Below are 13,474 nucleotides of genomic sequence, written 5' to 3'. Positions count from 1 at the left end.
ATACCTTGAACCATCCACAAACAGAGTAAAATCCGGATCCGGTAATGGATTCTCATGCACAGTTGGTAAGTGTACTGTTTCCATTTTCATCTGTTCGAAACAGTCATGAGGAGTTTCTGGGTCATAGTCATTTGTTATAACTAGGTCTTTAAATTCCTTTTCCAGGAAATGGCGTGGCCATGCTTCAAGAAGGTCAGTTGCTGGGTATTTGGCAATGCCATTTTCCTGTAGTTGTGATTCATCCATGGTGGCCCATAATTTTGCCATGGGCCCAAGGTCATTCCATGATCTTGTCTTCAACTTGGTAACAGGAATATGTGGAATAGCAGTATCCCAATGACGGTATAGGTAATTGAGTTCTGGGGGCAGTTGGATCAGGACCATGCTGTTGCCTTCCGAGTCACAATAGAAATCTTGGGCAGTGAGCTTTACTTCAAACCAGTGGTAGAGCTCATCTTCATAGCAAGGTTCAGGAGTAATGTCTGGCTTGTACCACATGGTACAGAAGGCGTAATCTGGACCTTCACAGAGAGGTGTCTTGTCCTCGTGAAAAGTTAAATGTGGATGCATTTTCTTGATACATCCACAGAGAAGGTAGATGTAGGTTTCATCTGTGACAAACCCATAGTAGATACCCCCCTCAGGGAGTGGAAGAAGAGTGGATGGGTTAAGAACTTGACACCTTTGTATAGAAATGTTGTCAGGCAGAAGAAGATGACATTGCAGACGTAGGTGTCTAGCGGGAGACACGTGCTTGAGCTGGACTTGGTTGATAATGGCAGAGATGTCATGAGGGGCCAAAACAACCAACGGGTGGCCAAGGACCAGGTCTGAAGTTCTTTCAATGAGTTCTCTTGCAGCAAAAACAGCCCTAAGGCAGGAAGGGGTCCCTCTAGCCACAATGTCCAGTTGGCATGAAAAGTATCCAATAGGCCTCTGGCGGCCTTTTAAGTCATTAGTTTGGGTAAGAACTCCTGTAGCATGGCCTAGTCTTTCAGAGACAAATAATTTGAAAGGCTTGGTATAGTCTGGTAGGCCCAAGGCAGGAGCAGAGACAATGGCACGTTTAAGAGATTTGAAATTGTCCAGAGCTTCGTTGGTCAGGCCGAATGGATCTGACTTGAGTGCATCGTAGAGAGGTTGCATAAGCAGAGAGGCCTCTGGGATCCATGCTCTGCAGTAGGAAATGAGGCCTAAGAAGGCATGAAGAGATTTTGAAGTCCTTGGGGGTTGAATGTCCAGAATTGCTCTGACTCGGTCCCGAGTGAGATGTCTGGTACCTTGAGATAGGCAATGTCCAAGGAAAATCACAGAAGGTTGACAGAACTGCAGCTTGAGAAGTGAAGCTTTACATCCTTGTTCTGCCAAATAGCAAAGCAGACTAATTGAACACTTTTCAGTAGTGGGTATATCATCTCCACAGAGCAGCAAATCATCCACATACTGGAGTAAAACAACTTCTGGGTGTTCAGCTTGCCATGGGTCAAGAATAGTACACATGGCTTTGGCAAATTGACTTGGAGAATTTTGTGCCCCTTGGGGCATGACAGTCCATGTATATTGTTGCATTTCATGGGTGAAAGCGAACAGGTATTGACAGGATGGATCTAGTGGAACACTGAAAAAAGCATTAGCTAGGTCAATGACTGTGAAATACTTTGCAGAAGGTGGGACGCCAGAGAGCAGGGTATGGGGGTTTGGTACAAGAGGGGTATCCAGGACAGTGGCTTCATTGACCGCACGGAGATCCTGAACCATCCTGTACTTTACTGGCTCACCTTTTAGAGTCTTCTTCTTCACAGGAAATAATGGAGTATTACATTCTGATTTACACTCCACTAAAGCACCCTTTTCCAGGAGCGCTTTGATGTGAATAGAAATGGCTGCAGCCTGTGCTGGTTTTAGAGGATATTGTGGTTTCCTTGGTAACTTAGCTCCTGGAATAAGCTTAACCACCACAGGTGGGATATTTAGATGACCTATATCCTCTGGGCCTGAGGACCATAACTTAGCAGGCACCTGAGTTTTTAACTCATCTGGGAAATTGGACCTAGGTTCTGCTGCTTCCTCATTGGGTTTTTCTAATTGCAGCATCAAAGGTAAGGAGCACAGGGCTGAAGTGTCAGAAACAGATAGAGGTGTAAACATTTCTACCTGTCCATCTGGAGTGAAGGTTATAGATGCCTGCAGGCGTGAGAGGACATCAGCGCCTAACAGGTTAATTGGGCATGTGGAGGAAACTACAAAACGAGCAAGTAAGCTTGTGCCAACCCGCAGAGGGGTTGTTAGAGGACTGTGTCTCGGTTGGCCATCCACTCCAACACAGGAGACATCAATACTTGACAAGAAAGATGGGTCTGGCAGGTCTTGTTCTCTGAGAACACTTCGGGCTGCGCCTGTGTCAATAAGAAATGTGGTTGGTTGGCCTTCAATGAAGATTTATATTTTATTAATATTTAGTGATACTCTCCCACTAGTGAAGATTTATATTTTATTAATATTTAGTGATACTCTCCCTCTAGTGAAGATTTATATTTTATTAATATTTAGTGATACTCTCCCTCTAGTGAAGATTTATATTTTATTCATATTTAGTGACTCGCCCACTAGTGAATATTTATATTTTATTAATATTTAGTGATACTCTCCCAATAGTGAAGATTTATATTTTATTAATATTTAGTGATACTCTCCCTCTAGTGAAGATTTGTATTTTATTAATATTTAGTGATACTCTCCCACTAGTGAAGATTTATATTTTATTAATATTTAGTGATACTCTCCCACTAGTGAAGTTTTATATTTTATTAATACTTAGTGATACTCTCCCTCTAGCGAAGATTTATATTTTATTAATATTTAGTGATACTCTCCCTCTAGTGAAGATTTATATTTTATTAATATTTAGTGATACTCTCCCTCTAGTGAAGATTTATATTTTATTAATATTTAGTGATACTCTCCCTCTAGTGAAGATTTATATTTTATTAATATTTAGTGATACTCTCCCAATAGTGAAGATTTATATTTTATTAATATTTAGTGCTACTCTCCCACTAGTGAAGATTTATATTTTATTAATATTTAGTGATACTCTCCCTCTAGTGAAGATTTATATTTTATTAATATTTAGTGATACTCTCCCTCTAGTGAAGATTTTGTATTTTATTAATATTTAGTGATACTCTCCCTCTAGTGAAGATTTATATTTTATTAATATTTAGTGATACTCTCCCAATAGTGAAGATTTATATTTTATTAATATTTAGTGATACTCTCCCACTAGTGAAGATTTATATTTTATTAATATGTAGTGATACTCTCCCTCTAGTGAAGATTTATATTTTATTAATATTTAGTGATACTCTCCCTCTAGTGAAGATTTATATTTTATTCATATTTAGTGACTCGCCCACTAGTGAATATTTATATTTTATTAATATTTAGTGATACTCTCCCTCTAGTGAAGATTTATATTTTATTAATATTTAGTGATACTCTCCCACTAGTGAAGATTTATATTTTATTAATATTTAGTGATACTCTCCCTCTAGTGAAGATTTATATTTTATTAATATTTAGTGATACTCTCCCTCTAGTGAAGATTTATATTTTATTAATATTTAGTGATACTCTCCCTCTAGTGAATATTTATATTTTATTAATATTTAGTGATACTCTCCCTCTAGTGAAGATTTATATTTTATTAATATTTAGTGATACTCTCCCTCTAGTGAAGATTTATATTTTATTAATATTTAGTGATACTCTCCCACTAATGAAGTTTTATATTTAATTAATACTTAGTGATACTCTCCCTCTAGCGAAGATTTATATTTTATTAATATTTAGTGATACTCTCCCTCTAGTGAAGATTTATATTTTATTCATATTTAGTGATACTCTCCCTCTAGTGAAGATTTATATTTTATTCATATTTAGTGATACTCTCCCTCTAGTGAAGATTTATATTTTTTTCATATTTAGTGACTCGCCCACTAGTGAATATTTATATTTTATTAATATTTAGTGATACTCTCCCTCTAGTGAAGATTTATATTTTATTAATATTTAGTGATACTCTCCCACTAGTGAAGATTTATATTTTATTATTATTTAGTGATACTCTCCCTCTAGTCAAGATTTATATTTTATTAATATTTAGTGATACTCTCCCTCTAGTGAATATTTATATTTTATTAATATTTAGTGATACTCTCCCTCTAGTGAAGATTTATATTTTATTAATATTTAGTGATACTCTCCCTCTAGTGAAGATTTATATGTTATTAATATTTAGTGATACTCTCCCTCTAGTGAAGATTTATATTTTATTAATATTTAGTGATACTCTCCCTCTAGTGAAGATTTGTATTTTATTAATATTTAGTGATACTCTCCCTCTAGTGAAGATTTATATTTTATTAATATTTAGTGATACTCTCCCTCTAGTGAAGATTTATATTTTATTAATATTTAGTGATACTCCCCCTCTAGTGAATATTTATATTTTATTAATATTTAGTGATACTCTCCCTCTAGTGAAGATTTATATTTTATTAATATTTAGTGATACTCTCCCTCTAGTGAATATTTATATTTTATTAATATTTAGTGATACTCTCCCACTAGGGAAAATTTATATTTTATTAATATTTAGTGATACTCTCCCTCTAGTGAAGATTTATATTTTATTAATATTTAGTGATACTCTCCCTCTAGTGAAGATTTATATTTTATTAATATTTAGTGATACTCTCCCACTAGTGAAGATTTATATTTTATTAATATTTAGTGATACTCTCCCACTAGTGAAGAATATGAAAAGTAGGATGGAGTAGAATGGATATGTGTAGAGTGCATAGCTTGGCCGTCCAGTGAGGGTAGTAGGAGAAATGCTGCAGTAATATCAGCAAATGCCTTCAATATAAATGGTGCTGTATGGAGTGGGGTTCATCCCAACATGTGTATTATCTTTATAACTTGTTATAAACAATTAAATTGTTCTGTCAGTCTGTTATCTTTACAATGATCTTGGAGAAGTGCAAGCTTTGGGGAAGGGTGTTTTTAATGAAAGCTGGAATTTCTTGCTGTTAAAGAGACTGTTAAAGCGATCTCCTCATCTCTTGGATTTGAGACCAATAAATCTGCTTTCACATACCAAGTCCATTGTCTAAGCTTCCCTTGCTGTGAGCTGGGTGTTTTTGACTTGCAGAGGCTCAGGATCCAGGTCATGTCTCACAATAACCTTGTTAATGTGTTTCCAGACGATGAGCCAGATGATGGAGTCCAGCATTACATCATTGTCCTGGGGTTCTATCAGCCTCAGACTCTGGTTCTGTTGGCGGACCTCGGAGTTCACGTGTCCAGTGTGATCAGAATCTCTTCCGAGAACTATGCAAGCTTGCCGGCTTCTCTGCTGGATCCAGACTGGACTGCTGAAGGTAACAGTACACATATTTTATTTATAATAGTGTTCCTTTTTAATTGCGGTTGTTGCATAGTTTGTAGGACAGGATCATCTCGCATACCCACCCTCACTAACCTATCCACCACCTTTCCTACAAAACACATGCACACTAGTGTCCCCAATCAGTAATGTTTAACGATTTGAACTTTTTATGAGATTTATTAATGATGGGAAAGATATGCAATGTCTCCTGCATATGTCAGTCCCACCATAAACGTGCCATTATTTCTACTTGTTAATATATTGAAGACCCCTTTTGTTACCCCAGGCCACACCGGTCAACGAATGGCTCCAGAGTGCAATGCTTGCTTGGCCCTGCTACCATTTCCCGTTCCCTCTACTCATGGGGTTCACTGCTCATTTGTGTCACTTTTCATTCATTTCTGACCATGTGCTCCCTTGGTGTTTGATTCTGTAATGCTCCGACATGATAGCTGAATTTTCTCCTAATTGGTTTTTGTTCCTCAGTTATTGAAATGGAAAATCTGCGAAAAAAGACAGTTGGCAAATCCCTGGAAGTCTTTTGGAAATATTTGGAGCCCATCCTGAATAGTGATAGGCCAGGATCCAAACTCTCTGAGGTGGCAAGACTGCAATGCTCAATAAAGGAACATGTCTGCCTTACTGACTCGAGTGAAGGTGATCTGGAGGTCAGTACAAGGACAGTGGATTGAGACATTACCTCTGATTTATTGGATTAAGGATTGACAGAGTACTAGATATACTCAATGGGGGCTGAGTGCCATTATGGCAACTTCGCATATTCTCAGCTCCTCCAATATCAGCTGCTGTGGAGCAGTTACATTGTAATGTCCGTATCCCTTTAGTGTAAAAGATATTGGGAGTTTGGTTAATTGCCCCCTCCAGTGTGAACTGCTGGGTTCCCTGAGTATTCTACAGACAGCGGTTACATTGTAATGTCCGTATCCCTTTAGTGTAAAAGATATTGGGGGGTTTGGTTAATTGCCCCTCCAGTGTGAGCTGCTGTGTTCCCTGAGTATTCTACAGACAGCAGTTACATTGTAATGTCCGTATCCCTTTAGTGTAAAAGATATTGGGGGGTTTGGTTAATTGCCCCCTCCAGTGTGAGCTGCTGGGTTCCCTGAGTATTCTACAGACAGCGGTTACATTGTAATGTCCGTATCCCTTTAGTGTAAAATATATTGGGGGGTTTGGTTAATTGCCCCCTCCAGTGTGAGCTGCTGTGTTCCCTGAGTATTCTACAGACAGCGGTTACATTGTAATGTCCGTATCCCTTTAGTGTAAAAGATATTGGGAGGTTTGGTTAATTGCCCCCTCCAGTGTGAGCTGCTGTGTTCCCTGAGTATTCTACAGACAGCAGTTACATTGTAATGTCTGTATCCCTTTAGTGTAAAAGATATTGGGGGGTTTGGTTAATTGCTCCCCTCCAGTGTGAGCTGCTGTGTTCCCTGAGTATTCTACAGACAGCGGTTACATTGTAATGTCCGTATCCCTTTAGTGTAAAAGATATTGGGGGGTTTGGTTAATTCCCCCCTCCAGTGTGAGCTGCTGTGTTCCCTGAGTATTCTACAGACAGCAGTTATATTGTAATGTCCGTATCCCTTTAGTGTAAAAGATATTGGGGTTTTGGTTAATTGCCCCCCTCACTGTGAGCTGCTGTGTTCCCTGAGTATTCTACAGACAGCAGTTACATTGTAATGTCCGTATCCCTTTAGTGTAAAAGATATTGGGGGGGTTGGTTAATTCCCCCTCCAGTGTAAGCTGCTGTGTTCCCTGAGTATACTACAGACAGCAGTTATATTGTAATGTCCATATCCCTTTAGTGTAAAAGATATTGAGGCGGTTAGTTAATTGCCCCACTCCAGTGTGAGCTGCTGTGTTCCCTGAGTATTCTACAGACAGCAGTTACATTGTCATGTCCGTATCCCTTTAGTGTAAAAGATATTGGGGGGTTTGGTTAATTACCCCTCCAGTGTAAGCTGCTGCTGTGTTCCCTGAGTATTCTACAGACAGCACTTATATTGTAATGTCCAAATCCCTTTAGTGTAAAAGATATTGAGGCGGTTAGTTAATTGCCCCCTCCAGTGTGAGCTGCTGTGTTCCCTGAGTATTCTACAGACAGCAGTCGGTCTGTCTAACTGTTTGGATCAGTGGCAGCAGCCTGATATGCTTGGATGAGGGCACTGACCTTCACTCACTAACAATATCGAGGCTGGTTCAGGAATAATTACCTATAGAAACCACAGTTGCACCAAATACCTATACTCCACAGGGCATAGCAAGGTACAAGTTCACCCTTCCAAAAAACCCTGTGATATACTCAGTAACCTCTAGCAACCATTAGCTGGCGGATCGAACGCTGCCAAACACATAGGGTGGGAGAAGGGGAGCCGCCATTTACACAGACGGTGGGAGAAGGGGAGCCGCCATTTACACAGAGGGTGGGAGAACGGGAGCCGCCATTTACACAGAGGGTGGGAGAACGGGAGCCGCCATTTACACAGAGGGTGGGAGAACGGGAGCCGCCATTTACACAGAGGGTGGGAGAAGGGGAGCCGCCATTTACACAGAGGGTGGGAGAAGGGGAGCCGCCATTTACACAGAGGGTGGGAGAAGGGGAGCCGCCATTTACACAGAGGGTGGGAGAAGGGGAGCCGCCATTTACACAGAGGGTGGGAGAAGGGGAGCCGCCATTTACACAGAGGGTGGGAGAAGGGGAGCCGCCATTTACACAGCGGGTGGGAGAACGGGAGCCGCCATTTACACAGAGGGTGGGAGAAGGGGAGCCGCCATTTACACAGAGGGTGGGAGAAGGGGAGCCGCCATTTACACAGAGGGTGCGAGAATGGGAGCCGCCATTTACACAGAGGGTGGGAGAAGGGGAGCCACCATTTACACAGAGGGTGCGAGAAGGGGAGCCGCCATTTACACAGAGGGTGGGAGAACGGGAGCCGCCATTTACACAGAGGGTGGGAGAAGGGGAGCCGCCATTTACACAGAGGGTGGGAGAAGGGGAGCCGCCATTTACACAGAGGGTGGGAGAAGGGGAGCCGCCATTTACACAGAGGGTGGGAGAAGGGGAGCCGCCATTTACACAGAGGGTGGGAGAAGGGGAGCCGCCATTTACACAGAGGGTGGGAGAAGGGGAGCCGCCATTTACACAGAGGGTGCGAGAAGGGGAGTCACCATTTACACAGAGGGTGGGAGAAGGGGAGCCGCCATTTACACAGAGGGTGCGAGAATGGGAGCCGCCATTTACACAGAGGGTGGGAGAAGGGGAGCCGCCATTTACACAGAGGGTGGGAGAATGGGAGCCGCCATTTACACCGAGGGTGGGAGAAGGGGAGCCGCCATTTACACAGAGGGTGGGAGAAGGGGAGCCGCCATTTACACAGAGGGTGGGAGAAGGGGATCCGCCATTTACACAGAGGGTGGGAGAAGGGGAGCCGCCATTTACACAGAGGGTGGGAGAAGGGGAGCCGCCATTTACACAGAGGGTGCGAGAAGGGGAGCCGCCATTTACACAGAGGGTGGGAGAAGGGGAGCCGCCATTTACACAGAGGGTGGGAGAACGGGAGCCGCCATTTACACAGAGACTCGGATGGGCAGAGAGAGTGGTTTCACTGTAGGGTGTAAGTCAGTGCTGGAGCAAAGTGCATGGTTAGTGGGACTTTATGGACTACATGTAGGGATGTTATTGGGAGAAAAGAGTTTAATAGAGAAGAAAGTCTTAAAGGGTTATTTACTAAAGTGACAAGGCGCATACAAAGTCCGTTTCAAATTGAATTCAAAATAGCTGAACTTAAAAAATTCTTAACGTCCGCTATGCTTTCCATTCAGCTACTCTGACCTTCAATTTGTAATGAATTCTCACTTTAGTGACTAACGCTGTCCGTTTCTCACTTTGTAAAGGTACAATGTCAGTTCTGCTCTGTGTCGTCAGGAAACGGGCGGATTAGCCATACATTATGCATTATGGTTTAACGATGACAAACATTCACTCACCCACCCCTTTAGTATGTAACCGTCCTTCTTGTTTTGTCTCCCATAGCTGACACACTCTACGGAAGTGTTTGAAAGAGTCGCCTGTCTGATGTATGACTGCCTGGACTGGAGACGCCAACATCAGCTCTACCTGAACAGCATGAAGATCATCAATATCCCTCCGGTGACCAAGGAGAGGGTCCCCGAGACAAAGCCCGATGTGAGCCACCTCCCAGCACTCCAACTAGCGCAGGGTCATTCACTAAGAGTCAGAATTGTCGGAAATTCTAATTGAAGGTCACGGTAGCCAAAATAGCTGACATGGGGATGTTTGCCAGTTTGACTACTTTGGCCTTAGATTTCAAGTGCACTTTGAATTCTCAACAATTCCCAGTTTAGTAAATAATGTGCATTAGACCTAGGATGGCAATGGGTTATCACCAGCCTTGATTTATATTGCGTTTGGAAAGTATCATGAGAACCATCAAAAAAAGACATAGGGCCTTATTCAATATGGTTAAACTTTTTTAATGATTTTTTTTTAACTAAAATATTAAAATATCACCCCATTTACAGTTGTGCCCAGTTTGCACACTCTTGGAGAATTGGCAATATATGTACCATTTTTAAAGAAAACATGAGTGAGCAGGCAAAACACATTTCTTTTATTTCTTATGAGATTCATATTCAACTGTAGGTTATAACAGAATGGCACAATCATAAAACAAAACAAGGAAACAAATGAAATGGCCCCTGTTCAAAAATCTGCATTCCCTTAGTCCTTAATACTGTGTGTAACGGAGCTTCCTGTACCCTGGTTGGGTACCTCCGCCGACGGATGCTCCTAGTTCTTACCGAGGGCTCCAAGCACTTCTCCAGACACCATAAGCACTGTAGACCCCACGAACCGCTGCAGCTTTCTACCGTCTCCTACCCACCCTTTACCTACGACAAGGCTCCAGATTCTAGTGGGGGAACCTTTCTTCCTCCAGAGAGTCAAGCAGGAACAGCTCTTACAAGAGCTAAGGGAATCCAAGGGAGTATAGTGATTATAGCAATCCCTTGTAGTGATATAGCGGCTCCCTACAATAAGATACAGAACTCAGTATTGACGGTGAAGAAGTCTGAAGGTTCAATGGTACAGGTTGACTTTATATACAATTCCTCAGGCCAGAGGCACACCTCCTGGACCTGATGGAGCACCGCATTACAAACTGTACAGACCAATTAGAACAATGCCCAACACTCCCACATACAGCACACAATCTCTCCCCTCTGCATGTGATATAATTAAGGTAGATAATGTACTAACTTAATTATCCCCAGGCATAAAAAACTAATTTTTACACAAAGTATAGAAAACACCCCAAAACATAACACATACCCATAAAAGTTATGTAGCAGGGGTTCAGGAAATTCATGGAAGTCATATTTTTGCCCAGGCAAACGCAGGATTTCATGCCCAAAACAGTTCCATAGATTCGCGGCTAAGTGCTGTTGGAGGACCGACCATGAACCGCGAGGTTTTCATGCCGAAAATAGTTCCAGGGCATTTGCGGCTAAGTCCCCCTGAAGTCTATTCGGTTTTAGTCCATGCAAACAAGATGGCCGCCACCACGTGTTTGAATGTCGAATGGGAGTTCGAAGAACCAATGTTTAAAGTGCCAATAGGTACAATTAGGGTCTCTCAGCCAAAATAAATTAAAGGGGTCATAGTCACAGGGTAAAAGGCTGGCAAGTAGCCCCTCCAAAACCCAGTGGCGAAATGGCTTTCGTCACACTGTGTATTGCCCCCTTTATCATCAATGTGACCATAAAGCTCTATTTTGGGTCTCGTCACTCCAAATTACGGTGTACCAAAAGATGTGAGGTGTGTCAAGGAATTGTCGGCATATAGTAACCGGGCTTATTTGTGGCATTGGCGCAGTTAAGGTTTCTTTCTGGCAACTCGACCATGCAGCTAATTTTTGTTCAAGTATCGTCAAATTGTGCCCCTTGAAACAACCACACCGTCTTTTTCCAGAGCAGCCTGTATTTCTCCTGAGGTTACCTGTGGTTTTTCTTTGTATCATGAACAATGTTTCTGGCAGTTGTCACTGAAATCTTTCTTAGTCTACCTGACCTTGGCTTGGTATCAAGAGATCCCCAAAGAGATCCCAAAATGTTTCACTTCTTAATAAATAATTGAACACTACTGACTGGTATTGTGAAGGTTTTGGATATATTTTTATATCTTGTTCCATCTTCAATATAAACGCCAAAATTTCACAATTCCTGCTATGGTATGAAAACGTTTGAGCACAACTGTACTATATATCAAAAAATACTGAAATGTTACAAAATCTAAATAGGTTTCTTAATTTTGAAACCATTTAAAAAGTTTATCCAAAAATATGAAATAGTTTGAAAAGTTTATCCAACGATATTAAATTGAAGCCATATTGTGATCAGCCACTAATTATAACTAAAGTGAGTGTAACAGAGCCTGAGTCCTAGCAGGGACTCTCCTCCGCTGGTTACTCTAAGATGTGCTCAGGAACAAGTAAAATACTCAAAGTGAACTGCCAAATACAGCAAAGTAATCCTAGAATCTCCCACCACCTCCCCAGCAACTGGACGACACTCTGGGGGTATAACTGACTTTATTGGAGCCACAGCTGGCCTTTTATGAGAGTACCCATGCAAGGGGTTTCCAGATACATATTCCAAGGGCATTCCCCACCGGACCCGGTGGTGTATTTTGGATTTGTGCTGCCCTAGGCACGACTAAATTCGAGCACCCCCAAAATCTAAATTTGCCTCCCCAATTCGTGTCAAGGCCATTTTTTGGACTGACAGACACATGCCCTCATTGATACATGCACTCATTGACAGATGAACAGTAATTGGCACACATATACAGTCATTGGCACACACTGTTTAACCAACACACACTTTCACTGACAGACACACACAGATACACATAAAATGACATACACTCACATTCTCACTCACAGACACACACTGACAGCTACACTCGCTCACAGTAAGGTGGACAGTCCCAGAACACAAGGCAAACAAGGCATTTGTCTGGGAGCTTGGGGTGGCATTTTTTGGCGCCCCCCCTGAAAGTGCCGCCCTAGGCAATTGCCTTGTTTGCCTTGTGGTAAATACATCCCGGACCTGAGAGTAGACTGAAGAAAAGTACACAATATAATTACGTTGCCTCTCAGGTCCAAGACATGTACAATCTTTATCAGCCCAAAATATACAGTTCCCCACAAGGTACCCCCTCAAGTCCTATATCCCCAGATAGCCTGGTTCTGAGCGCCCAATATAGCCAAAAAGCGCTTAGATCCCATGAACACAGCTGAAACGCCACAGGGGTAAAATTTAGACAGACTGCACATGAGGTGCCTGCCCAAAAAGGTTCCATGAAAATGAGCTGTGCGGTCGGTCTCTTTCCGGAGTATAAAATGCATGAAAACTAATACAAAAACTGTTCATGTATATGTTCCTATAAGTATCTAGTTTGGGAGTTTGCTCCCTCTGAGCTGAACGCCACTCTGTTCGTATGAATCTCCACGAATGTAACAGAAGGTGGAAGTCCCAGCGGTGTTCGCACCGTCGAGTGGCCAATTTTAGTTCTATACACTTGACGACCAAAGACCACTGTTGCTGTTCAGATTCCAAGATGGCCGCCGCCACTTGTTCCCACATGCGAATGGCGGCCACCCAGCCGACCGCTTGGAACGTTCATGTAGTTGCGGTTTGTGGAGGTGTGAACTGGGTTATTGGTGTTAATGAGCGGCACACTCCACATGTGGGTGGCATGCCGTTCGGTATTTTTCTCGGTTGTCGACTAGAACAGTGATAGCAAATCAGGAGAACGGTATTTACCGAACGGCCAGGCGAAACAGGGGGAAAGCAGGGTGATTCTAGGGGTACAACAGACGATTTCCACATACACAGCTTTTATGCCCAGTCCCATGCAAGAGGTTCCACACAAAATAATGCAGGGGTTTCAATCCCAGGATCCTCTGTGCCTGAGAGATAATT

General features: G+C 42.1%; 1 protein-coding gene across 1 annotated transcript in view; it reads left to right on the top strand.

Annotated features, from left to right (window-relative positions):
- SPAG17 (sperm associated antigen 17) overlaps window positions 1–13,474 on the top strand; it is a 355,700-nt gene that overhangs the window by 106,829 nt on the left and 235,397 nt on the right. Inside the window, exons 6-8 of the mRNA XM_063445995.1 lie at window positions 5,268–5,444; window positions 5,939–6,120; window positions 9,504–9,656. Coding sequence (XP_063302065.1) covers window positions 5,268–5,444; window positions 5,939–6,120; window positions 9,504–9,656 — 512 coding nt within the window. The remainder of the gene's footprint in view (window positions 1–5,267; window positions 5,445–5,938; window positions 6,121–9,503; window positions 9,657–13,474) is intronic.

Source organism: Pelobates fuscus, chromosome 1 (genome assembly GCF_036172605.1).
Source record: "Pelobates fuscus isolate aPelFus1 chromosome 1, aPelFus1.pri, whole genome shotgun sequence".
In the NCBI taxonomy this organism is placed as follows: Eukaryota; Metazoa; Chordata; class Amphibia; order Anura; family Pelobatidae; genus Pelobates; species Pelobates fuscus.
The sequence above is the reverse complement of the archived record's forward strand: the minus strand, read 5'-3'. Positions and strand labels throughout refer to the sequence as shown.